At 46.0% G+C, this 24,962-nt stretch overlaps 1 protein-coding gene across 11 annotated transcripts in view; it reads right to left on the bottom strand.

The window, feature by feature from the left end:
• Positions 1–766: 766 nt before the first annotated feature.
• Positions 767–24,962, bottom strand: part of RAPGEF2 (Rap guanine nucleotide exchange factor 2) — a 241,680-nt gene continuing 217,484 nt past the window's right edge. For 9 of the 11 annotated variants that reach the window (XM_082652809.1, XM_082652812.1, XM_082652818.1 and 6 more), the window contains 13 exons: positions 23,339–23,496; positions 22,511–22,751; positions 20,055–20,438; positions 18,061–18,272; positions 17,848–17,971; positions 17,228–17,251; positions 15,953–16,176; positions 14,313–14,507; positions 10,855–11,007; positions 8,058–8,283; positions 6,849–7,408; positions 4,272–4,544; positions 767–2,806 (listed from right to left, as the gene is read on the bottom strand). In XM_082652809.1, the coding sequence (XP_082508935.1) occupies positions 2,781–2,806; positions 4,272–4,544; positions 6,849–7,408; positions 8,058–8,283; positions 10,855–11,007; positions 14,313–14,507; positions 15,953–16,176; positions 17,228–17,251; positions 17,848–17,971; positions 18,061–18,272; positions 20,055–20,438; positions 22,511–22,751; positions 23,339–23,496 (2,800 nt within the window). In that variant the 3' untranslated portion in view covers positions 767–2,780. The remainder of the gene's footprint in view (positions 2,807–4,271; positions 4,545–6,848; positions 7,409–8,057; positions 8,284–10,854; positions 11,008–14,312; positions 14,508–15,952; positions 16,177–17,227; positions 17,252–17,847; positions 17,972–18,060; positions 18,273–20,054; positions 20,439–22,510; positions 22,752–23,338; positions 23,497–24,962) is intronic. The other 2 variants (XM_082652813.1, XM_082652814.1) reach the window with 2 other exon arrangements.

The raw sequence follows: 24,962 nt of genomic DNA, 5'->3' as shown, positions 1-24,962 counted from the left end.
TGGCCATTTTCCCTTTAGCATCAGGACTGAACGCCTGCCATCCTTCTAGACGCCTTCTCATTTCCTCACATTTCGTGCTCGTGTTTCCACAGCCTTGCCACTCCGCCTTCTGTGGCTTCCGGGTGGGTGATGGACGGGACTCTTATTAACGCCTGCTTGAGGATAAGAAATAATCCTTGATTTCAGAATGTGCTCGACAGGGTTGCCGCTTAACTGATTCTCACCTTTTTAAATGTAAGTGCCCTTCTCACAGACCAAAATATTACTCAGACCTATCACGCATTAGGACTCGTAGACAGAACAATGATCTTTGATGTACAAGCTCCAAATCACTTGCTAGATTGTACTCTTAACTTAGCGGCCATGAACTTGCATGTATATTGGGAATCAAAAATATTATGTCCCATAGAGATGTTTATTGGAAAAGAATGGGGCAGAGACACATGCTATGTATTCGACAGATACATAGTGATATCGTAACTTCTCACTGAATCTCAAACACTATGAATTCTGGACACATGAGTGATATTAATTTCTGTTAACATGAATGATATCAATTTCTTTTCTCTGAATCAACGGAAAGCTACCTAAAAGAACAGGCTATTTGGGCAGTTTTAGGCGACATCGTCGGTCTACCCTCAGTGCCCTGTGGACTCGCGCCTGCAGTGAGATCCAAGGGCTTTCTTACGCTTCAGTACGAAAAAGCACGCACGAGTCGTTAAGAATATAGGCAAGGCATTATGTTATATTTATTTATTTTCCAGCTTGTACAAACTGGACGTAGAAGCATAAACATAGTACATTTCTACCATTTTCAACAAAAATATAACCAATATGTACAATTATTGTATTAAAAATACAAAAGGGATACAGACTCCACCAATGTCTTTCTAAAAGACATACAGGTACAAGTAGTATCAAAAGTATGAGGAAATCACCAGTTAATTGTACATTCTGCACTTGACATCACAGAGCGAACTGAGGTTACAGTCCTATGTTCTACGGTGACTTAATGCTTAGATAACATTTGTGCGACTTGTGTAGAGCAAGAGTTCTGTCTTTCTAGATGCACGTGAGGTCCACGGCCTAGAGGAGAAAACTGGCAAATAACGCATCTTACATGTAAAATTACAAATGCATCATTGATAATGTCATATATAAGCAGGTAGACAAATGCCATGATACAGGAGAGAATTATTAAATAAAGCACTGACATTGCTTTGATACAGTGAAAAAACACTGCAATTTGACTTTTAAAATTGGAAGCTATTTACGTTTATCTACTGATCAATATGATCAGCTGAATTTAATGGAAAAAAAATCCAAGACCAGCAGTTCCTCACATCTGAGTACTACTCGGATTGGCAGCCTTCACTTTTCCGGAGTCTGTGCAAAAACAACACAAAAATAGACTGGAGGGGTCATCTCAGTCCTTCTGGGGTTAATAGCAGCTGTGAACACGTGGTTGCTACACTCAGGCCTTCTCCGTCTCGGCGTCCGTAAAGCCACTTACGGGTCAGTCTTCGGCGACCAACCCGCCTTGCAAACAAAGGCTGGCGGACCGCACTGGGTTCTGGATCTTTTGATCATCTTCACGTCAGAGGCTTGTTTATTCCCTCATGGCGACTGATCGATACGGGGAGGCTGTCTTGGAAGAGCAGTATGAATAGCTGGCCTTAGCGCCAACACCCCGAGCTGCTTTCACTGCAATGCTATCCAGTTATAAACGTGGCTCTTTGAAAACAAGCAAGAGAATCCCTAAAGCTAAATAAACAGAAATCAAAGAAACATAATTTAAAAAAACATGGGGTTTGCCGTCTGTCTCGATGGAGCAGGACACGCCCTCGGGTGACACTGCCCTGTGCTCCACAGGCTCAGACACAGGACGCAAGAGTCCCAGTTCCCTCCCCGGCCATGTGCAAACAGTTGTAAAGAAGAGCCCCAGGCCCTGGGGAAGGAGGGGCCGGGGGCCTTGGGGTCTAGGTAATTGGCTAACATCTCACGCTTCCAGGATAGGGCGCTTCCCAGGCGCGGCGGGACACAGGAAGCGGGGCTGTGGGCCGGCCTTCTCTCTCCCCGGTGTGACCACACCCTGTCCGGCATATTTGGTTTTTGAGAAACCCCGGCTGGCAACCCTACTTAAAGGTTCAAAATAATACTGTAAAATCATTAAATGGATATAATATTTACTCTCTGAACACAATCATTAAACTCATTTAAAAGAAAAGAAAAAAAAAAAAACCCAAAAAAACGGAGGAGGGCACTGTAAACAAGCGGACAAGCATTTGTACTCAAAGGATTTCATTGTTTTCCTTTGTCTTCCTTGGTGGGTTAAAGACCCCAAGCAGTTCCATGGCTGGCTTTTCTCCCGATTCCAATGAAACCAAGTGCTAGGACTGGATTGAAATCTAAAAGGAAGATTTTTTTAAAAACTCCTTCCAGGCGTGGAGAAGTGCAGCCAGAGTGACTCATGGGTGGTGATGACCTTGGAGTCTGGAATGATGCTGTGTGACGTGGCAGGCGGCCACAGGAGCTTGGAGACGCTGCGCTGTGCATTCAAGCAACAAGGCGGAAAAGTGCCAGGGCGGTTTCTTCACAGTATTTCACATGCAAAGGGGACAGGAAGAAGGAGGGAAGGAGCCCCATGCTGCTTTTAAGGCAGGGAAGGAGGCAAACGGGTCCACCATTCTCAGAGTGTGAGCTCCAAGGCTCTGACGCTAGGGGACGTCTTCTTGTGCTCTCCTGTGGGTGGCCAACACGGGTGCAGAGGAGCCCGTGCCTCAAACCGCAGACACTTGTTCATCTTCTGCCGACGCAACCACGAAAGAAAGGAAGAAACAAAAGAAAAATCAATAAGCGAGCAAGTCGTTTTCTTGTGCTTAGAGAGAACGTGTTCACCGACGTGCTAAATAAAAATACCACAGCTATGTTCTCTTAGTATAGGTCACCTAAGATCCTCAACTGTTTTTCTACCTAATGATTAATCATAATAAAAAAGTTTAAGGGGCTTCCCTGGTGGCGCAATGGTTAAGAATCCACCTACCAATGCAGGGGACACAGGTTCGAGCCCTGGTCCGGGAAGATTCCACGTGCCGCGGAGCAACTAAGCCCATGTGCCACAACTACTGAGCCTGAGCTCTAGAGCCCACGAGCCACAACTACTGAGCCCGTGCACCACAACTACTGAGCCTGCGCTCTAGAGCCCAGGAGCCACAACTACTGAGCCTGAGCTCTAGAGCCCACGAGCCACAACTACTGAGCCCGTGCACCACAACTACTGAGCCTGTGCTCTAGAGCCCAGGAGCCACAACTACTGAGCCCGTGCACCACAACTACTGAGCCTGCGCTCTAGAGCCCATGAGCCACAACTACTGAGCTCGTGCGCCACAACTACTGAGCCTGCGCTCTAGAGCCTGTGCACCCCAACTGCTGAGCCCGCGAGCCACAACTACTGAAGCCCACACGCCTAGAGCCCGTGCTCTGCAACAAGAGAAACCACCGCAATGAGAAGCCCGCGCACCACAATGAAGAGTAGCCCCCGCTTGCAGCAACTGGAGAAAGCCTGTGTGCCGCAACGAAGACCCAACACAGCCAAAAATAAATAAATAAAAAAATAAATTTATAAAAAAAAAGTTTAAAATAAAGTATATGGGATGCACATCTTTAAATATACATACCCACTATAAAAATACATTGTATATTTACTGACTGGAAACTCATGAATGATAAATTCATTGAAAAAAGTTATAAAACAACACATGACTTCTTAAGTAATGTACACGTGTATACATATAAAAAAGTCTAGAAGGATATTTAACAAAATGCTAATGGAAGTTATCTGCAAGTGGCAGGATTACAAGTAGTTTTCATGAATTGTGTTTTGCTTCTTCCTATAATGATTATTTCCAGAATAAAACATGTTAAACTCAAACCTTAAAAGCAGGAGGAAGGAGGGGGGCATGGTCTCCCCCTTCAACCTCACCCCAGCACGGCCAGCTGGACTCGTACAGAGAAGGCAAAAGAGCTCTAGAGAAGTGGGTTTTTCCACCATACTTTCATCTGGGACTCATAGCATTTCCTCAGAAAACCGAGGATTAGGAGGGAAATGCACCCATGCCCACACGGTATTACAGGGGACCCCTCCGCAATCTTTAGTTATTTCTCCAGCCACTTCGGGAAGAGCAAAACGCAACCCAACGGCTGGCACCAAGGCCTGGGGCGGGCGTGGAACCCCGGGCGGGAAGCAGGGCCTCTGGGGGAAGCGCATGTACCGTCCTCCTCGGTGGCAAGGCCCGGGGGCGCGCAGGGGCCGGGGCGCGGGTCGTCGCCGGGCCGGTGCCACTGCGGCCGCGGGGCGGGCCTGGCGCCGCCCGGGGCGGGGGTCTCGGCCGGCCGGGCCAGCATCCTGGACCGCTGCAGCGCCACGGTGTAGTCCGGCGGCTTCCGGGCGGGGTGCGGGTGGGCGTCGGGGAAGTCGGTGATGGGGATGCCCACGTATCCCGGCGGGGTGGGCGGCGGCTCCCGGTAGCGGCCCTCCTTCCTCGCTGCGGGAGGGAGAGACAAGGCGCCGCGGTCAGCATGGGAGGGCCGGGGGGAGCGCATCCCAGGCCACGTGCGCTCATCGGGAAGGAGGAGGACCAAGACGAACAGCGCCCACGGTGAAAGGCGTGTGGGGCTGTGCGCACCAAACCCGCCACGCACCAGGTCATCTCCGGCGGCACAGGCAAAACTAAGCAATCTAAGTACCTGTAACTCTCACCGGGTCACCGCAGAGCGACTCTACCTGTCACGCAGTAACCAGGCTAACGCCCAACCCTGGGGTTTACTGGAAACATGGAGCAAAGGGAACAGAAAGGCACCCAGTCCCACGCCTGCAACACGGGAGTGGTGCCTGTCAGCGGTTCCCTCCGCTCTCCCTGCCCCGGGGGCCAGGCGAGCTGTTCTTCTTTGCTGGGCCATCTACCCTCACCAGGCAGAGAATCAATCCCAGGTTACTTTCAAGTCTTGGGCCTCACTTCGGAAAATAGGGAATCACAATAAATTTGGAAGAGTAGTACAAAAAATGATGCAAATTTCAAAACTTAAAACCATGTGCATGTGAGGTATGTATTTTTCTTGAAGTCCTTTTATATTAATTTCATGACAAAACATGAATCTGTAAAGGCAAGTAAAAGCAAAGTTTTATTATCTTCAACTTTCTAAACTCAACTGTTAGGAACTTAAATCATTCTTCTTGCCTTTGCAATAAAAATTCTGTGTATTAGTTTGTTAAAAGAAAGTGCTTTTCTATTTGCAACTGCCAAGATGTGGAAGCAACGCGTGTGCCCACCGACAGATGAACGGATACAGAAGATGTGGTACGTATATACAATGGAATATTACTCAGCCATAAAAAAGAATGAAATAATGCCATTTGCAGCAACATGGATGGACCTAGAGATGATCATACTAAGTGAAGGAAGCCAGACAAAGACAAATGTCTTATGATATCACTTATACGTGGAATCTAAAATATAATACAAATGAATTTATACACAAAACAGAAACAGACTCATAGATTTATGGTTACAAAGGGAAGAAAAGAGGGGAGGGATAAATTAGGAGTTTGGGATTAACATACACACCACTTTACATAAAAATAGGTAAACAAGGATTTACTGTATAGCACAGGGAACTATATTCAATATCTTGTAATAACCTATAATGGAAAATAATATGAAAAAATATATAATTGAATCACTTTGTTGTACACCTGAAACTAACACAATATTGTAAATCAACTATACTTCAATTAAAAAAAAAAGTGCTTTAAAAATTGCAACCTAAGAATAGGTGTTAACTGTCTTCTCCTTATTCATCCTGAAAAGATATTAAACTCGACATCCACCCATGACTGCGTGATAAAATAACTACAATTTCCCTACTAATGAAAGTGATGTCTGTGAAGATTATATTCCAGAATTTCTCACTCTGTATCCTATGATGTATCCCTACACTTTATACAGACATTGAACGTGCCATAGAGAATATATCCCGATAGCATTGAAGGAGCATAAGAGACTTCACAACAGAAACAGCAGCAGCAAAGTGATAGTGTCTTTCGTCTACTTATGAACTGCTAACTAGGCACTAGTGTTTTGCAGAGATTGCGTTTAAACCTCACAGCAACTGCACTGGTAGAAATTATTAAATTCATTTTACAGATGAGGAAACAGACACTGTTTAGTGCCTTGCCCAGTGTCACAAAGCTAGGAAAGTGGCAAAGCAGGGATTCAGACCCGCAGCCTGCCTGACTCTCAGGCTCTTACACACTACCTTATCTCTCAGCACCCTCCTCCTTGTTCTATCCTGTGCAGAGGGAATCTGTCTAGCACAGAAAAATTTACCTGCATAACAAACATCGACAGAAGATTTTTAAATATGCAAAGGGTAAAGTTCTAAATATACAATTCAAGGGAACAAAATACAATAGTAAAACATTTAGAACAGTTCCAATTAAACAAAAAAATATTCTTCCTCTAGAGAGAATGGCCATCCTTCCTGATAATTTTCAGCTGAGAAGATCAACGTCAGAGCAGGTAACACCCATAAGGACAACCTACTGATCCCGACAGCTACGGTGCATGGAAGGTTGACTGTTGCAGGGTATTTATAAGCACCTGACCACAGAACCTGGCGTCTTAACCACCATTCATTTCAAAATCCTGAGTGCACTGCTAACTTGGAAGGCCTACACGGCAATGGGTGGGGCAGAATGAGGAGGAGAACCGCAAACACATGCTTTTACTTTTGAAGTAAGTCAGGGTGCAGCCACGACCCAGACAGGACAGAGCCCGCGGTCAGCTTACCGATAAGCCCCTTGGTGGCGCTGGGCGGCACGGCCACGTGGGCAGCCATGGCGACGGGCTTGGCTTCTTCGGCGCTCGCAGACATCATGCTGCTGCTCTCAGCTTCGAGGGAAACGTCCTTCCCCCCCCTGCGCTTGATGGTGCCCGTGTCCCCCTCCGAGTCTTCTCCCCAGTACCCCGTGGAGGAGGCCCAGCTTGCCCGGGACTGGGCTTGATCGAGACTCTCTCGGCTCTGACTCTGCCGGTTGTACTTTGTGCTGTGGTCGGAAAACATGATTTGGTCCACGTGGCTGCTCGAGGCCCATAACCCTGCGGCGTCCCCTGAGTAATCGAAGTGAGTGTGCCCGAAGGGGAGCGTCTCCCAGCTCCTCTGCTGCTGGATGGTCTGGATGTTGTCGTGGGAGCCGCTGGAGCACGACGTCCAGCTTCCTCGGCCGCTGTCGGCAGCGTCAAGTGAGGCTCGGTCCCCCTGGTCTTGGGAAAGCTCCTCTGTGCTGGGAGAAGAGATCACTGTAGCTGCAGCGTACAGGCCCCGGCTCTCAGACAGCGGTGCACAGGACCTAGGCGGCCAAAGGGAAACAAAGAAAAAAAAATAATAAAGAGAAGAGGAGGGGAGGGGAGGGCGGAGGGGGGCCAGAAAAGAGGGGAGGGGAGAGGGAGGGGACAAGAGAGTAGAGGAGGGGAGGAGAGGAGAGGGGAGGGAATGGGAGGGGAGGGGGAGGGAGGGGAGGGGAGGGGAGGGGAGGGGAAAGGCCAAGATTGTTAACTAATAACTGTGCTAAAACGCAACCACTTTTTCCTCGAAAGGCGGCCTCCTTTCCTTCCAGAAAGAGGATTAGGCCCCACCAGACTGAGCGACAGTGGCCACTCGGCCCTGTCCAGTTTCCTCCCCTGTGACGTCACCACAATATCAACACGGGGGAAAGGAGCAATGACCTGCTTACAGTAAAGGAGCACTTTCCTTACAGTGTTCACTACAATCTGACTATTTCAGGAAAGCAGCTCATTGGACTGAGTCGCCCCCTGCCCTCAGCGCAGAGCAAACGTGTCCCAGCGCAGGACGGACCTCACTGGGAAAGCAGTCTGCGTGACGCTTAGTGATCGGGAAATGGTGAGTGTCAGAACTGGGCTGGGAGAGCACCCCTGGGCGTCCCGTGAACAGCCCCGCACACGTGCAAGAGAGGAGCGAGCACACGGACGAGCCCCTACCCCAGGCTGCACTGGTCGGGCTCCCCCGCCGGCCGCCTCTCCGGCCGGCCTGCAGCCAGGCTGGTCTCCACAGTGCCGACCGATGGCCTCTGGCGCCGTTCGTCGGGCAGCGAGACGGGCAACGAGTCGAAGGAGGAGTTGCTGACGATACTGGACCGTGAGGAGATTTCGCTGTGGCCGGAATCTGAGAAGTTATCCACGGTGCCACTCGGAGCCAAAGTGTAGCCTGCGTGGGAAACACATCAGTCCTTAGACACCGGGGGTTCACGGCGTCCAGCTGACGCCTCCTCAGTAGCAACACCAGAATGCAGGCCACGGGTGCCACCACGGAACTGGGGAGAAAACACTCTGCTTGGGGATGAGCTACAGTCAAGTTTTACTCAATTGCAGTTTAGTGTGTTTGATGAAAGTTTAGAGAGGAAAAAAGAATGCACTGTCGTATGACCCAGGAATGGTTGCAGACGGGATCACGGCACGACTCGACGCTGCTCTCTGAACTGTAAATTATACTACATTAGTCTATGTAAACGGAACTATGAAGAATGACTAGGATGATATTTAAAAGTGTGGTTTTCTTCTCAACCTGCAAAGTCAGTAGTAATTTTGTTTTCAATGGAGTTTTCACTTTTAGAACTTTACAGCATAGAATAACTCCACTGGAAAGATCTGTATTATATTTTTATTTTTTAATGTTGGGTTTTTGTTTTTTTGAATTATTTAATTTATTTATTTTGGCCACGCTGTGAGGCATATGGGATCTTAGTTCCCAGACCAGGGATCGAACCCGTGCCCCCTACATTGGGAGCACTGAGTCTTAACCACTGGACCACCAGGGAAGTCCCTGTATTATAATTTTTTTTGGCGGTACGTGGGCCTCTCACTGCTGTGGCCTCTCCCGTTGCGGAGCACAGGCTCCGGACGCGCAGGCTCAGTGGCCACGGCTCACGGGCCCAGCCGCTCCGCGGCACGTGGGATCCTCCCGGACCGGGGCACGAACCTGTGTCCCCTGCATTGGCAGGCGGACTCTTAATCACTGCGCCACCAGGGAAGCCCCCTGCATTATAATTTTAAATGGACATGTATGAATAAGAAATAAGACTTGAAGAAGATATCTTTGGATTTTTGCCATTTGATTTTTCAGCATTAATAATATATTGGATAAATCACATGAAAGCCAATTGTTTTGAAGGACATAATGTACAAAATCTCCATTTTTCTCCCTGGACCGTCACTATGTCTAAACAGATGTCCATTTTTTGGCCTGAAGGACCCTTAACTCTTTGTTGCTAAAACTGAAAGTCACAAGGGAAGAGAGGCTTGTCTTGACATCTTTAACAAAAAAATCCAAATACTCCTTTCTCAGTATTCATTTATTTTTTACTGATTTTATATGATTATATGTACCCAATGAAAACCTAATAAAACAATGCCATCTAGAGCACCTAAATGTTGCTGATTTACTCTCTGAAGAGTACTTCCCCATCCTTTCAGTAAATTATGAATTCCTGATTTATTTTTTTAAAAGGTTGCACAGGTCTTGATAAGATTTCACGTGTTCACCTATGAAATGTCTTCTTATAAACCACGCTGCAGGTTCTGACAGACAAGATTTCAAACCCTCCCTGAACAGTCTACGCCCCACCCTGCAAAAAACAAAATCTCTAGAGAAATAATCCCTCAGGTGGAGCATGTGGCATGGGGAGGAATCGTCCCAGTTTCCTCAGCTAATGAGATGACCCCTTCCCGTTTTTCCTGCTGGCCCACCTATCCCGTAGGTCCGTGGTGCACTGTTATTCTTGCTACTGTTCTCGCTTCCACGAGAAGATGGGGAGCTGGTTTAGTCCAACTGCCCGCAGCCAAACGATCTCAGCTGACTGCCACTGCCACCCAACGACGGACGAGAGAAGAATTCAGACGCACCCACTGAACAAGGACTAGAGACTGATACCCCCATAGAACGCACACATGTCTGAGACAGCTGAAAAGTAAAGCAGGAAAGGTACTTGTTGTGCCGGTGAAATCTAACAACAGATTAATCTCTTTGGCCTCGTCTAGTGAAAACTGTCCTGGCCGTTTATTACCGGCTTACTTACGCCCATTCAATTATAGGGTGGGGAGAAAGTAACCCCGAGGTTATGCAGCAGAAAGTGATCTAGTATTTTAAGATAAGAAAGCATTAATATCAGAAGGAGAGTTTGAGTGCCTAAAATTTAATCTCCTTAAAAATAAAACAAGATAGCAACAAAAAAGATAATCCAGACTCATGTTAACACAATGAAAGATAAATCAGGAAGATAGTAGTTTTTCTTATGTTTTTATAGGCCTCTACTCTGTGATGAATGCTATGTAATTATATTTAGTTAGAACAACTGTTAGTATAAAAAGAATTATTTCCACACTTACAATCAGTAAAAAAATGAATTTTTGAAGGGGCTTATATAGTTATATAAGCTTGACACTATTTATTTATAACTGTAATATTAAAAAGTACCAAAATTCTTCCAAATTTATAAACTGAGGAGAAAAAAAAAATCCATTGGGTGTTACATATCGTGTCTTTTTTTTTTGGCGGGGGGGGGGGGCACTTGTGCGGCTTGCAGGATCTCAGTTCCCCGACCAGGGATCGAACCCACACCCTTGGCGGTGAAAGCATGGGGTCCTAACCACTGGACCGCCAGCAAATTCCCAAGGTCATTTCAAACGACTCTAATGTCAGAAGTGATGTAATCTCTAACTAGAATTGATCACAGCTGAAAGCACAGGTCCCCATGAAGGAGAAGAGGGGTCACCCAGTCACCTTTCCTTGGCGAGCTCTGCGGGGAGGTCGGCGGGGAGGAGAACCGGGAGGACGCATCCGATACCGTGTCTTCTGCCGGCCTCTTGTGGCGCTCAAGGCTCCCTTCTTCAGACAAAGCAAGAATCTTCTTTAAAGCTTGTGGAGAGTTTATACCTGTAAGAGAAAGAAAATGATTTCAACATGCATTTCCAAGACTGAAAAGACTACCGTGAAGAACAAAACCACTTTTTTTGTGTTAAGATTGAATGTCACACGTCGTGGCAGGTTGTTTCCAGGCTCGATGGTCTCTGTACTCTGCCCGTGTAAACAGTGAGATCGCAGGGGGCACCAGGTGCCCGCCGTGTGTCTGCTGACACCTGCCGAGGACCAGAAAGGCTGCTGCTGCCATTCCACTCTGGGTTCCAAACCGCGACCACCACCCTCTTCAACAATACATCAGGCAGCGATGAAGAAACAAAGAGATGATCTGGAAATACTCTGGGTTAGGGTGAGAGCGGCGCAGCTCAGAAGATTTATCAGAACTCAAGTTTGGGTTGGGAACAGGTATTTTGGTGGTGTTGGAAAAGTTAGCTCATGGGATGTGGGAGTGATGGAAGGAAAGCCAAGAGCCCGAAGGAAGTAGCGAGAAAACAGACTGATGGAGCGCTAAGAAATCAGGCCAGTATTTGATCAGTAAGCGGATGACAGAGAAGGCAGGAGGGGACCCAGAGAGTGCCGGGTCCCAGAAGCGTCCTGCAAGCCACCGGGGAGGGCTCCCAGGAGTGCGGTAAAGGGGCGCGGAGGGGGAAGCCATCCAGCGCAGCGCCAAGTGCACGATCTAGTCGGATGACGTAGGGCGGAAGAAAAAGGATTCCATGTGCCAATACCAGGTGATTTTTCCCCTAAAATTTTACTTTCAGGAATGAGGGAGTCACATTAAGAGATGTTTTCTAAGCCTCATTATGAGGCGCACTCAGTTACCTCATTCTGAACAACAAAGAGACCGGAGGGAAGGCATTACAGGTTGACACTACCTCAGTGAATGTTAGGTTTTATGTTCTCAGACTTCACAGAATCCATTAAAAAGGAGGCAATGAAATTGAACGGAGACCTAATTCTTCATTTCACCTCAACACCTGTAAGTGTGCGATACTACTGTAATACAATCTTTTAAAAATGGCTTTTCAAGCAATCTTTTAATTACGTGTGCAGATACTGATATATACAGGGTACATGAAAATACCAGCTACACTAAAGCTACACGAATGAATAGCCTTGATTTGGAAAAGATTTCCGAGCCAGCATCATTCACAGATTCAAAAAGTGCTGCCTTCAAACAGTGAAGATGGATGTGAAGATGCTATGCCTCAGAAAAATCTGTTCCACTTCAAAAGCAGCTCTAGGGATGACGAAGACACCGCAGTGAAAAATACAGGAAGTATTCAGACGAAATTTGTTTCATGAATGGGGGTGGGCCCAGCATCTCTAAGTCACTATGTTATATTCTGTGACTTTAAATGTGAAACTCTCCTAAGAAGACGCATGACTATCCCATCCGCATTTCTAAAGGTCATAAATTCAAATAGGCCTAAAAAATATTGGAGAGAGGGTCTCTCTGGGGAAGGGGGCTGGGGATGGCTTTCCATCAGGTACACCTACATGGGGGTTAACAGGCTGTGTCCATATCAGAAGCTCGACAGAAAAGAGGCAGTAGAGGTCGGCTTGCGGGGGACTTGGGAATATAAGAATATTAACAACACAGTGGAGAGACTTCCCTGGTGGTCCAGTGGTTAAGACTCCACGCTTCCACTGCAGGGGGCACGGGTTCAATCCCTGGTCGGGGAGCTAAGATCCCGCATGCCGCGCAGTGCGGCCAAAAAAAAATAATAATTAAAAAAAAAAACAGTGGACAAAGGAACACTAATTCAGTTCATTTGTGACAGGGGGAACAATGTAAATTTTTTTTATTTTTGGCTGCGTTGGGTCTTCATTGCTGCACGCGGGCTTTCTCTAGTTGCGGCGAGCGGGGGCTACTCTTCACTGCGGTGCGCAGGCTTCTCATTGCGGTGGCTTCTCTTGTTGCGGAGCACGGGCTCTACGCGCGCAGGCTTCAGTAGTTGTGGCACGTGGGCTCAGTAGTTGTGGCTCATGGGCTTAGCTGCTCTGCGGCATGTGGCATCTTAATTCCCCGACCAGGGATTGAACCCCCATCCCCTGCATTGGAAGGCGGATTCTTTACCACTGGACCACCAGGGAAGTCCCTGCTTTGGCTCCTTTAACATTCACGAACTGACTGTATCTTCCTCCCAAGTTACAGAATCAGTGATTCAACAAATGAGAGTTCGCCTCCAGACGAATCATTTCACTTAAAAATATTCCGCCTAAATTCCAGCAACTCACTGATCATAAGGCAAAGCTAGTTTAAACAAGGTATACGGACAAAACAGCCTCTGTACTTGTTAAAAATTAAATGAGTAATAGCATAATTTCCCCATGGCATGCCTTGCCTCCACTGCTATGACAAACGAGCATGATTAAATGAGATACTCTATGAAAACAGTCCTTCTCACGGGTAAAAGTAAAGTTTAACTCTGTGAACATTAATGTCTTATGAAGAGGGAACAACCAGAGGGACACTCAAGTATACCAGACGAAGTTACCCGTGACAAGTATCGCTTCCTAGTCTGAGAAGCAGGCAGTGAATGAACAGCACCAAAAGGGGGCCGTCTGTATATTTTGGAAATTAAGTCCTTGTTGGTCACATTGTTTGCAAATATGTTCTCCCAGACCAAAGGTTTTTTTTTTTAATATTTATTTATTTGGTTGTGTTGGTATTAGTTGTGGCAGGTGGGCTCCCTGGTTGCGGCTCGGGGGCTCCTTAGTTGTGGCATGAGAACTCTCAGTTGCAGCATGCAATGTGGGATGTAGTTTCCCGGACCAGGGATAGAACCCGGGTGCCCTGCACTGGGAGCGCGAAGTCTTAACCGCTGCGCCATTAGGGAAGTGCCCACGGGCTGTCTTTTCGTTTTGTTTACGGTTTCCCTTGCTGAGCAGAAGCTTGTAAGCTTCATTAGGTCCCATCTGTTTATTTTTTGCTTTTATGTCCATTGCCTTGGGAAACTGACCTAAGAAAACACTGCTACGATTTATGTCAGAGAATGTTTTGCCTGTGTTCTCTTCCAGGAGTTGCATGGTGTCCTGTCTTCCGTTGAAGTCTGTGAGCCATTGTGAGTTCATGCTTTTGCGCCAGCCGCGAGGGCATGTGTCCTGACGTCACTGATTTGCATGCGGCGGCCGTCCAGCTTTCCCAGCACCACTCACCAAAGAGACCGTCGCTTCCCCACCGCATGTTCCCGCCTCCTTTGTCAAAGATTAACTGACTGTAGTGATTCACACAACAGTGTAATTCAACTCTATTTCAACAGAAAGTAAATTAAGAGGGGAAAAAAAAAAAGGTGTGCGCGAACTTAGTCACCTACCGAAAGGCGGGAGATCCCGTAGGGGCACTTTCTTCCGCGAAGGATAGAGGGGCACGGCGGGAAGCTGCAGCCCCGGGCTGGGCCTCTGTGACGGCTGCGGAGCCTGCGGCGGCGGCTTCGGCTGCAGCCCTGCCCTCGGGGCCACCGGGGAGGTGTCGGCCTTGACAGGCTTTCTGTCACCGGGATTCTTAGGCACTGGTAATTGTTCGGTGTGAAAACAGAACGAGAAGTTTAAGAAGTTAGTGGCCACACACGGGATACTTTTACAACTGCACGAGCATTTCCTACAGTTAGAACACTGAAATATGTATCTTTTTTTCCCCTGTGGCCCATAGATAAAGGAGAGAAACAGGGGCAGGCGGGGGGAGAGCCTCCGTCACAGAAAGAAGGCGCGACGGAACCAAGATTCACTTTATGAAACAAGCCGTCTCAAGAGATGACACTGTTTCAAGTACCACATTTAAAAAGAAACGAAAAATGTGGATAGCTCAGTACGCTGTACGTATGTCTACGAAAAACACAAACCTATTATACAAGCTACAACAGGAAGACCACTAGGAATTATTTTTCTAAAATGACACCCAAAATGTCTTGACATATATGAGCTTAGTTTTAATTTAGTAGATGATACTAGCTGCAGTCTTGTCACTATCAAATTCTCTCTCCAATGGGGTAGAATTATCTATGTTGCTAATAGCAGCCAATACTCCTTGAACACTGTACTGAGTGTATAATTCCGCGGCAGATGGAAAGCAAGCCAATTTAACAGGGCAATTAAATGCTGTATTTTAAGTGTATTCACACTGAAGACAACTCAATGACTTCCTTCCCCCATCTTACACATAATGGAGCTCAAGTAACCGGCCTAAGGTGACACTGTTAGTACAAGGAACAAACAGGACCTGAACTCAGACCCATCTCCCTCTTGAGGACAAACTCTTCACCATGACACACAGTGCTTTAAGAGTGTCCTGGGTACGTCTGATAACCTGAATCTTTCTCAAATGACCTAACATTTAAGTCCTATAGAAAGTATCTTCAAACTTGCCCATAAAAGACCCCAAAGTGTCCTAAACGGAAAACGCCTCTGTCTTACAAATACGGATGCCGAGAAAGAGAACGTAGCCCCCGTTTCTGGCCTGGCCGGACTTTCAGAGCCTGGGGAGCTACACATTAGGCTGAGCTGTGGTTCCCTGTGGAGAATTCCTGCCTTACACGTAGCTGAACTCATTGCCAAGTGCCGGCCGAGCTGAGGGGGTCAGAGGCAGCCAGCGCACCTAGCTCTGTGCCGCTCCCAGGCTGCCCATCACTTGGCAAGTATCTTTGTGAGAGAACAAGGGATGCAAATGGGCACTGCACCTGCCCCTGTGTCCCCTGACGGCACTCTGGCTGCGTCGGGATGAAACCAAAGCCGGTCACCCCGAAGAAGCCTACGGTGTCGTGGTCCCCATGCGAACCCCGCTGGGCACGGACGGGGCTCAGCCCAGGACGGCGCCGCGTGGTCCCCAGAGCCGCCTTCAAGGGAAAGGCGAGCGTGTCTCAGGATGCTACCTCCCCCTGGGCCTAGCCCTGCTTTATCGGCACAGGAAACCAATCTGCACTCCAGCCGGACCCGGCAGCCACCTTAAGGAGACACTCACATGTGTTGGTGGCCGGCTCGCACTGCAGGGATAGCGTCTGAAGGCTCTCCTCGTCCATCTCCAGCTCCAAGTTGGACAGGTACTGCTTCACCTTTCGGGCCATCTGGGCGTCCTCGTACAGCTTTTTGGCATTGAGAAAGGAGCTGCGACGCACCCGCTTTTTGTGACCACCTGTCTGAGCAACGTCTAGCACTGTTGCGTTTGTACTACCCTGGCTGAGAGACCTGGAAGACGAAAAGGTAGAGCTGCAGCTCGCCCCAGCACGGGATCCCTGTATCTCCTGGAAACGTGCCGAGACACCTACAAAGAGTCTACGTTCAGAAGGCCACATGCCTCATTCTGGTAAGTAAACTTTACAAAGGAATAGAGAATCATACAGATCAAAAAAACTTTTTTCAAGTTTGAGAAGAATCCTACATACACTCTACATACACATGTATGTTTGGCACTTGTTCTGTTCCGACTAGAAAATTCTACGTTTCGCCTCTATAGAGCATTCAAGGCAGCTCTCTCGTAGAAGCCAGCAAGTAATAATGATTATATGTGAAAGCTCATGCAAGAATAAACACACAGCTGCAATCATTAAGAGTGACATTAATCTTTTTTCTCCTAAAGAGGATGTCTTACATAAATTTAAAGAAATTACAATGTTCACGATTGTTTTCTTATTGCTTGGGTTAAATGTAGTGAGTTCGTCAAGTAATATGGTCAATTTGTTAATAAAATGGTCATGCAAATGTGAAAACACATGTATGGAAACTAGCACATGAGTTGTTAAGAATTATTTTTGAAAAGAGTTGGTTTATAGGATGAAAACAGTAGTTAGTTGAGCTGTAAAAAATTTAGTTTTAACACCGAGGGGCACCTTTCGTACGACATAGATTTACTTCTCAAAAATCTGTGCAATAGCGTTTAAACTGCACAATTTTTCCTTCTGACGTCCTTTCTCCCCTCACCCCAGGTTAGATTTTTCTCATTTCAAAACACACAAATTATATTAAAATGAAGTCTTTCTGAAAGCTCAGGAGTAGGCCTGGCCTACTGCTCCCCAGAACAATCATCGATCATTTCACAGCTCTCTTGGGTCATGACCTCGAAAGCAAAAGCCCCAGTAGATGAAACTTGAAGTCAGTTTGCCAACTGGAAATTCTGCTAGAGCAAGAGGGTTAGGACAAAAATGCAAAAATGCAAAGCATCAGAAAACACAGCAGGTAAGAAAACAATGCCACGAGCGGGACGAGAACAGTGTGGGTGTGCAGTGTCCCCGCCACTTACCCCAGACTCCTCCACTTCTTCTTCCTGTAAGTGAGAGCCGTGGAGGTTGAAGCATGGGTGTAGAGAGAGACAGAGAGATCACAAGCTCAGAAAGAAAGGACTAGACTTCTGGACAAGCAGTACTAGAAGCCCACAAACCTCCTCACACAAACAACTTGACCAGCAACGGTTTTCTGGCTCAAAAGACAAACATATGTAAATATTTGCTTCTAAAGACTTCTGTTCTCTCCTTCACTGCATTCATCGTTCTCGGCTACACTGACGGCTAAATCCCTTGTGTGGGCAGTGAGACAATACTGTTCGGCTTGTTTACATATTTTAGTTCATACTATCCATTACACCTTTTAGCTCTGCAAGTCAGCGTTCTGAAAAATAAAAATAGCTGTGCCTCACGTTCAATGAAAAATGTCAGAGGGACCAACTGTTTTCACGACAGCCCACAGTGCACTGGATGTGGAATCATAGTCATTCCAAATCAGAGCTCGACGGAGATTCCCCACACAGCCTGGTACATGTCACCATGCTACAGGCGGGCCTATTCAAAATCTTCTCGTTTACTAGGAAGCGCTAAGCTCAACCTTCTCTAACCCCGCGAGCACTGCTGAGGGGGACACACTCACCGAGTCCTGAACATGAGGGCAGGGTCCATGTTCACAGAGGCCATTCGGCCAACGTGACGAATTTCTTTTGCAATCATTCTTAGCTTCTCAAAATTGACCAGCCCGTCGACTTTGGAGTCATTCCCTGTAATTGGCAAAAAGGAAGAGGGAATCACATGGCATTTACCCGACGCCTCCACAAGTGGAGACAGAAATCCTCCAACTTACACTTACCCTCGTGAAGGAACGTGAGGTCCTTCTTGATCACCGGGAACAGGGGGATGATGGGAGGCTGTAGGTTTTGACTGTTGAGGACATTGCGGTATTTTGCCATGTTTCTGGAAGGGTCAAACAGGTCTTGGAGATCCTGAAACAGCTTTTCGTATTTATTGGGAAGTTTTTCCCAGGTGGTTCGCAGTCTTGCCACTGGTGCCAGGTTTAGGCCGCTGAGGGGGAAAAAAGAAAAGCGGTCTAAAATTAAATGACTCATCCTTACGAAGTAGGTAGAAGAGCATGCTGTCTATTTCTTAACATGTAACAGCTCTGTGTGAGTGCTGTGTATGCAGAGCCAAGTACAGGATTCATAAGAGTGTTAATGATTCTGGGTAATGAGACCTGAAGCTGGAACCAGGGACAGGGCCGAGGGGTTTTACTCTTTTTCCCTTTACACCCTCCCGGTCTGTCTACTGTGGGCAGAACAACTGGAATGCCAGGTGTCCTGAGGGCAGGGCTGTGTTTCGTTGCTTCCTCTCCGTACGTAAAGTGCCTGGTGCCAAGCAGCCGTCTGATAAAACAGACTGGACAAATATCCTAGAGTTGTAACATGAAACAAAAGCCATAAGAACAGGAAGAGTAACAGATATCGTATATGGACGCATATATGTGGAATCTGAAAAAAACTGGTATAGACCATCTTATCTACAAAGCAGAAACAGAGACACAGACGTAGAGAACAAATGTATGGATACCAAGGGGGAAAGCGGGGGGAGGGGAGGAATTGGGAGATTGGGATCCACATGTAGACGCTATTGATATTACGTATACGACAGAGAACTGATGGGAACCTACTGTAGAGCACAGGGAACTCTACTCAGTGCTCAGTGGTGACACAAATGGGAAGGAGATCCAAAAGAGAGGGGATATATGTATGCGTATCAATGATTCAGGTCGCTGTACAGCAGAAACTATCACAACATTGTAAAGCAACTATACGCCACGTAGAAAAAAAAAAAAAAAACCAATAAGAGCATGATCAAACTCCTAGACAGAAAAAATGACTAACTGAATCACCACCATCAATGTCAATATTGCTCATTGTTTCAGCCTGCACTTTCTTCCAGCCTCAGTCTAAGCACTTAAAAGGGAAGAAAAGTAACATTTACTAGGCATCCCCCTGCTGTGTGCTGGTTGATGGAACGCCACATACGTCGTGTCCCTTAGTCTACTTGATAACTCTTTGGGTCACTGTTATTTTATAGAGAAATAAACTGACTTTCAGAGAAGCTCAAATAATTTGCCCAAAGTCACAGAGCTAAAAAAGTGGTGAATATAGATTTTCTGGGCTTTAAATTAGCATAAAAGAGAATGTTTTTTGAAGTACAGCTGATTTACAGTGTTGTGTTAGTTTCAGGTATACACAGCAGAGTGATTCATCATACACACACACACACACACACATCTACATATATCTATTCTATCTATATATAAAAAGAATATATCTATTCGTTTTCAGATTCTTTTCCCTTATAGGCTATTACAAAATGCTGAGGAGAGTTCCCTGTGCTGCACAGTAGGTCCTTGTTGGTTATCTATTTTCTATATAGTCGTGTGTATCTGTGAATCCCAGACTCCTGATTTACCCCTCGCCAACCTCTTCCCCCTTTGCTAAGCATACATTTGTTTTGTACGTCTGTGAGTCTGTTTCTGTTTTGTAAATAGGTGCATTTATATATATATATATATATATATATATTTTTTTTTTTTTTTAAGATTCCACATATAAGCAATATCATATGATATTCGTCTTTGGCTGGCTTACTTCACTTAGTACGATCATCTCTAGGTCCATCCATTACAAGAGATTTTAAATTAAGGATTAAGAGAAAAAGAATTGTTCCATATGATGCAATTAAAAACTACTACACTCACACAGAGTCTGTGGCTTTCAGGGATTGATGCATTTTTAAATCTGCAAACTGAATCGCACCTCACGACAAATATGCCCTTACCTGATGATTGCAAACATGGAGTTAAAATTCTTGCACTCCCTGCAGTGCAGAGCGATCTTGATGAAATGCTTAATGGTCTTCATCCTCTTCAGCTGGTTCGTCTCCCGTAGAATCTCAGAGGCTACCCAGAACGTCTCCTGGTTAATGACCTCCTCGAATTTCTTCAGGTTGGCACAGCTGGTTTTCGATCTGAGCTTGAATAAATCATCTATATACTCAGTGGGTTCGATGTTGCGGAAGAGCTCAAAGTTCCGCATGGAGAGCTGCGTGGCCACCTCTACGGTGCTGAGCTGCAGCAGGGAGATCTGACTCTCTCTCAGCAGCTCCTGAGCATCTTCATCCGAACAAAGGGTCTCTGTCTCCATGTTGTTTTTCAAGTAATACCTGTGAGAGACACAGAATTCAGAGCCTGAGCAGCAGTCTCACGATACTCCTTGAAAGAACGATGCTGTCTGCTGAACGGTGGTGAGAACACTCCACTGAATGACGGAAGGACAGACAGAGAAGGCAGCAGCTCCTCGGTCACCAGATCACAGAACCCGGCCCAGAAGCCACCGACAGAAACTGACGCATCACATGGAATTGCATCTGTACCAGGTGCAATCCATTTTGTCTTGTCCTTCCCTGCCTTCTAGATTACCTTTTTTTTTGCTAAAAAGGACAGAAAATAGCTAAATTTAAAAAATTTTCAGTTTAAATAATGAAAAAAGCTCTACGGAAGGAAACAGGAAAGATTGATCAATCCAACCTATTTATTCAAATACCAAAGAAACCTGTAAGCTATCTCCCTCTATTTGATCCTATGAGGAGAACGATCCTAAAAATAGATTTTAACGTTCAAATGTCTGATTTTCATGAAAACCCTCCAAGTAAGTGGGACAGGTATTATTCCTATTTGTCAGATGAGGAAACGGAGGCTCCCAGAGATGTACGCCAGCTGTAGAGAGAAAACTCAGGGTTAGCGCTCCTTTCCCTCCGTTAAGTGACTTGACAAAAACAGAATCCAGATGTTTGCCCTGTGATTTTTTTTTCCCCGATTTTATACAAAGATGCTCTCCTTAAGCCAGATTCCATAAAGGAAGAAACAGAATGAGCAGGGCGGTCCTGCTAAACTGGCCTTCTGCATATATCGCCGAAGACACAGACCTCAGGACCTTGACACTCACAGATTTCACGTTCTCAATTTTTTTTTTTTTTTTTTTGCGGTATGCGGGCCCCTCACTGTTGTGGCCTCTCCCGTTGCGGAGCACAGGCTCCGGACGCGCAGGCTCAGTGGCCATGGCTCACAGGCCCAGCAGCTCTGCGGCATGTGGGATCCTCCCGGACCGGGGCACGAACCCGTGTCCCCTGCATCGGCAGGTGGACTCCCAACCACTGTGCCACCAGGGAAGCCCACGTTCTCAGCTTTGATTACTCATGAAGCCCACGATGTGAATCCATTTGCAATTTTCTTGTATACTGACTGTGAATCATGACTCTGCACCTCAGTGAGATTTGGAGAACTCCACCAAGATTACACATAGGTCAATGCATATTCAAATGATAACGAGACAGTGGGCCTCCTAAAACAACCCTACCCACTAGTGTCAGGGCTGGAAATAAAGTGAAAGTGAAGAAGACAAAGGAAGTTATAGCTGACAGCAAGAACGCAGCTCTGAATGAATTAAACCAGGTTTAGATGCATAACACGAAGAAGTCAAGAATACAATGAAACACTCCGTATGGCAAGAAAAAAAGAAAAAACGTGACTCACGAAAACAATTTTCAGTAAGTGCCGACTCTAGTCATTATACGAGAGCCAAAACCGAACTACTTTTTCAACTTTCCCTTATTTGTGATTTGAGGCTATCAATTACATTTTATCAATGGAAACGCCATGCAAGAGGCTGACAAGACCCCATACAATACTTTCCTACGAGCACTGTGTGACAGAAGCGCTCTGAAGACCAAGCAGCAGCAGACCACACTCTGAGGCAAATGAGCTTTGGTTCCAGAGTTAAGAAGGGTTTTTCATAGTGTCATGAACAATAACAGGCAGTTTCAGCCAGCCACACTGTCACAGACATCTCCGCGTAAACAAACGCAGCTCCTGGAAAAGTCCGGTAGGCAGGAGCGGGCGACACAGAGGATACTAGTGGAAGATGTGTTTGTGAAGGTGCGTCTGCCAGGAGAAGGGAGGTGCCCTCCTGCGCGTCCTTATGGGAGCGTGAGCGCTGGCCGGCAGTGACAACCGTCAGGGCCCAGCGCCCTCGTTTTGCACGAGCTCCTAAGAGATCCTTGCGAGGGGTCCACAGTCTACTGTGTGCATTTCCTTGGATACGGCAATGCTTGGTCAATGGGGAAAATCTTGCTTTTAATCTGCAACTTATTTTAAAAACCCTTAGAAAGCGTTCACCAGACTCTGGTGTGGGGTTAAGGACGGGGTAAAGAAATCCAACAGGATAGATGACGTCTACCTTCCACTCAGCTGTATTCTGTCGGCGAGTTTGGAAAGCTGATCCGGAAGTCGTCTTTGTTTGATCACTCCCTCTGGTGTGACAGAGACCTCACAGAGTGAGTACTGATCTGGGGTGGTGGTGACAGCAAACTCCCGGATGGCCTGAATGACCACCTCCTTCGCCGTGGTGTCCTTACTGATCATGATGTATCTGCTTTGCTGGTCAGCCTTGAAAACCCTTAGCACTTGATCTGGCAAGTCTGGGGGAAAGAAGAGCCAGGAGAAAGGATTTCAGGACCTGGCAATACAATCAAGGAATGCCACCTGAAAGCGTCTCCTCAGAGAAGATAATGCTAAACTGTCATCTCTCCCTTACTTCAACCCTCCTGCAAAGATTCACTTAGTCAACATACAGGCACGCTGCATGAACACGTCTGCCTAAAGATAGTCACATTACCCACAGACAAAGGCAAACAGATCAGGTCCCAAGGGCAGCATGCAGGGTGGTCAGGCTGGCATCTTTATTACACTGAAGAGCCCAGGAAGCTGACTGAAAATATGCCTCTGGACTCTTTATTTGACATGACCTGGTGATACCTGCATGGTACGTGCTAACTTCATTTTAGGAAAAAGAATGCGAGTTCAGAGAGATTCATTTGCACGTGGGCATATCAGATTGGTCTGAAGAATAAAGAAGAACTGGTTCCAGCTGTTGGAAATTTACATTTTATCCTGACTTATAGCATCTGATAGAGTCCATGCCACGCCAGGAGAGATACACACAGCATTACCGTTATGTCAGGGGAAAAAGAGACGAGAAAACAAAAGCAGTGTGGGCCACGCTTACCAGGAGTAGCACTGAAGTCTAAGATGCGATGATGGGACTGCAGTAAATCAGGGTTACTGGACGATAACGTTCCACTGACGGGCAGCGCGGTCGGGATGTGCTTGGTCTGCCTTAATCCGACTATGCTGTCATCCTGAGACTGACCGATCCCGATGTCACTGAACCAAGAGGAAAGGTAAAAAGTTATGACTCATCAATAGATAGTGTGCACGGACAATGAATAAACCGTATTTCAGAAAACCCGCAGTTAACGTACAACTATCATTAATAAATTCGGTTGGAACTTGCAAAAGCAACTACTGCTTAAGTGTATCCAACTCATGTTCTTAACTGCGTAGCATGTTTCTCTAAAACCTTTGCCTTTTTAGCTTAAGACAAATCATAACAAATATTAGTAGTTTCTGAGTACAGACATATATTCAGAAAAGATAAGCCCTAGTTAGTCATGGAAATAGATTTAAGAAAAAGCACATTTTTAAAAAGGCATTCAGTCACTCAAATGATGACTTCTGCCTCAGAAGGGTAAGTTGTTTTATAATCTTAAAGAAATGAAGAAATTGAGTAAAAAAATGAATAGAGAAAAAAACATCCAAACTGTCCCAACTTCATTCTCCAGTGTTTCAGAGAAATAAATGAGATCATGATGGAGTCAAATGTAAAGAAAGCTTGACACAGACATTATTTCTTAATTATACAGAGCCTAAAAAAGCAGTGGTGCATGGTGACATTTCTTGGCATCAAAAAAGAGGCAATGGAAACCCAATGACTCACTTTCACTTTGAACTTACTACTCAAAATTTCTAGTTCTACGTTTAAGCTCCCAGAGAAATACTACTTACTATGGATAGCTACAAACTCATTTCCATTTATAAAAACCTGGGGACAACTCTTGAAACATGGTTTAATAATACATAACATTATTTCTAGATTTGAAGGGCCAACTGTTTCCAAAACAAAACATCAGAATGAAACGATAAGCACAAACAAACACGAAAGAAGTAGAACACAAGCTCTGACCAATCTCTATAAATCTCTATAAATACCTTGAACAAGGAGAAAGAAGATCATACTAAGGTTGGGATACCAACCAAGGTGCCATAATTAAGACACTTAGCATCAATTAGGCTTTCGGACATGACAGCTTGATCAAAATAACTACCAAAATCTAGCAGCATTCTTCCTCTTTATTTGGGAGGGAAATGGAAATTACAGAGGCAAATAAGCAAGCACAAGACCAAAGATGATTTTAGTGTAAATTCTTCAAACTTCATAGGTAAATATGATCCAGCGATCCCACTCCTGGGCATATATCTGGAGAAAACACTAATTTGAAAAGATACACGCACCTCAATGTTCACAGCAGCACTTTTTACAATAGCCAGTTGTGGAAGCGACCTAAGTGTCCATCAACAGATGAATGGATAAAGAAGACGTGGTATATAAACACAATGGAATATTACTCAGCCACAAAAAGGAATGAAACAATGCCATTTGAATCAACAGGGATGGACCTAGAGATTACCATACTAAGTGAAGTAAGTCAGACAGAGAACAACGAATTATCTATGATATCGCTTACATGTGGAATATTAAAAAATGGTACAAATGAACTTATTTACAAAAC

The sequence above is a fragment of the Grampus griseus genome, assembly GCF_964374135.1.
Source record: "Grampus griseus genome assembly, chromosome: 4".
Classification (NCBI taxonomy): Eukaryota; Metazoa; Chordata; class Mammalia; order Artiodactyla; family Delphinidae; genus Grampus; species Grampus griseus.
Note: the sequence above shows the minus strand (reverse complement) of the source record. Positions and strands in the feature narration are given on the sequence as shown.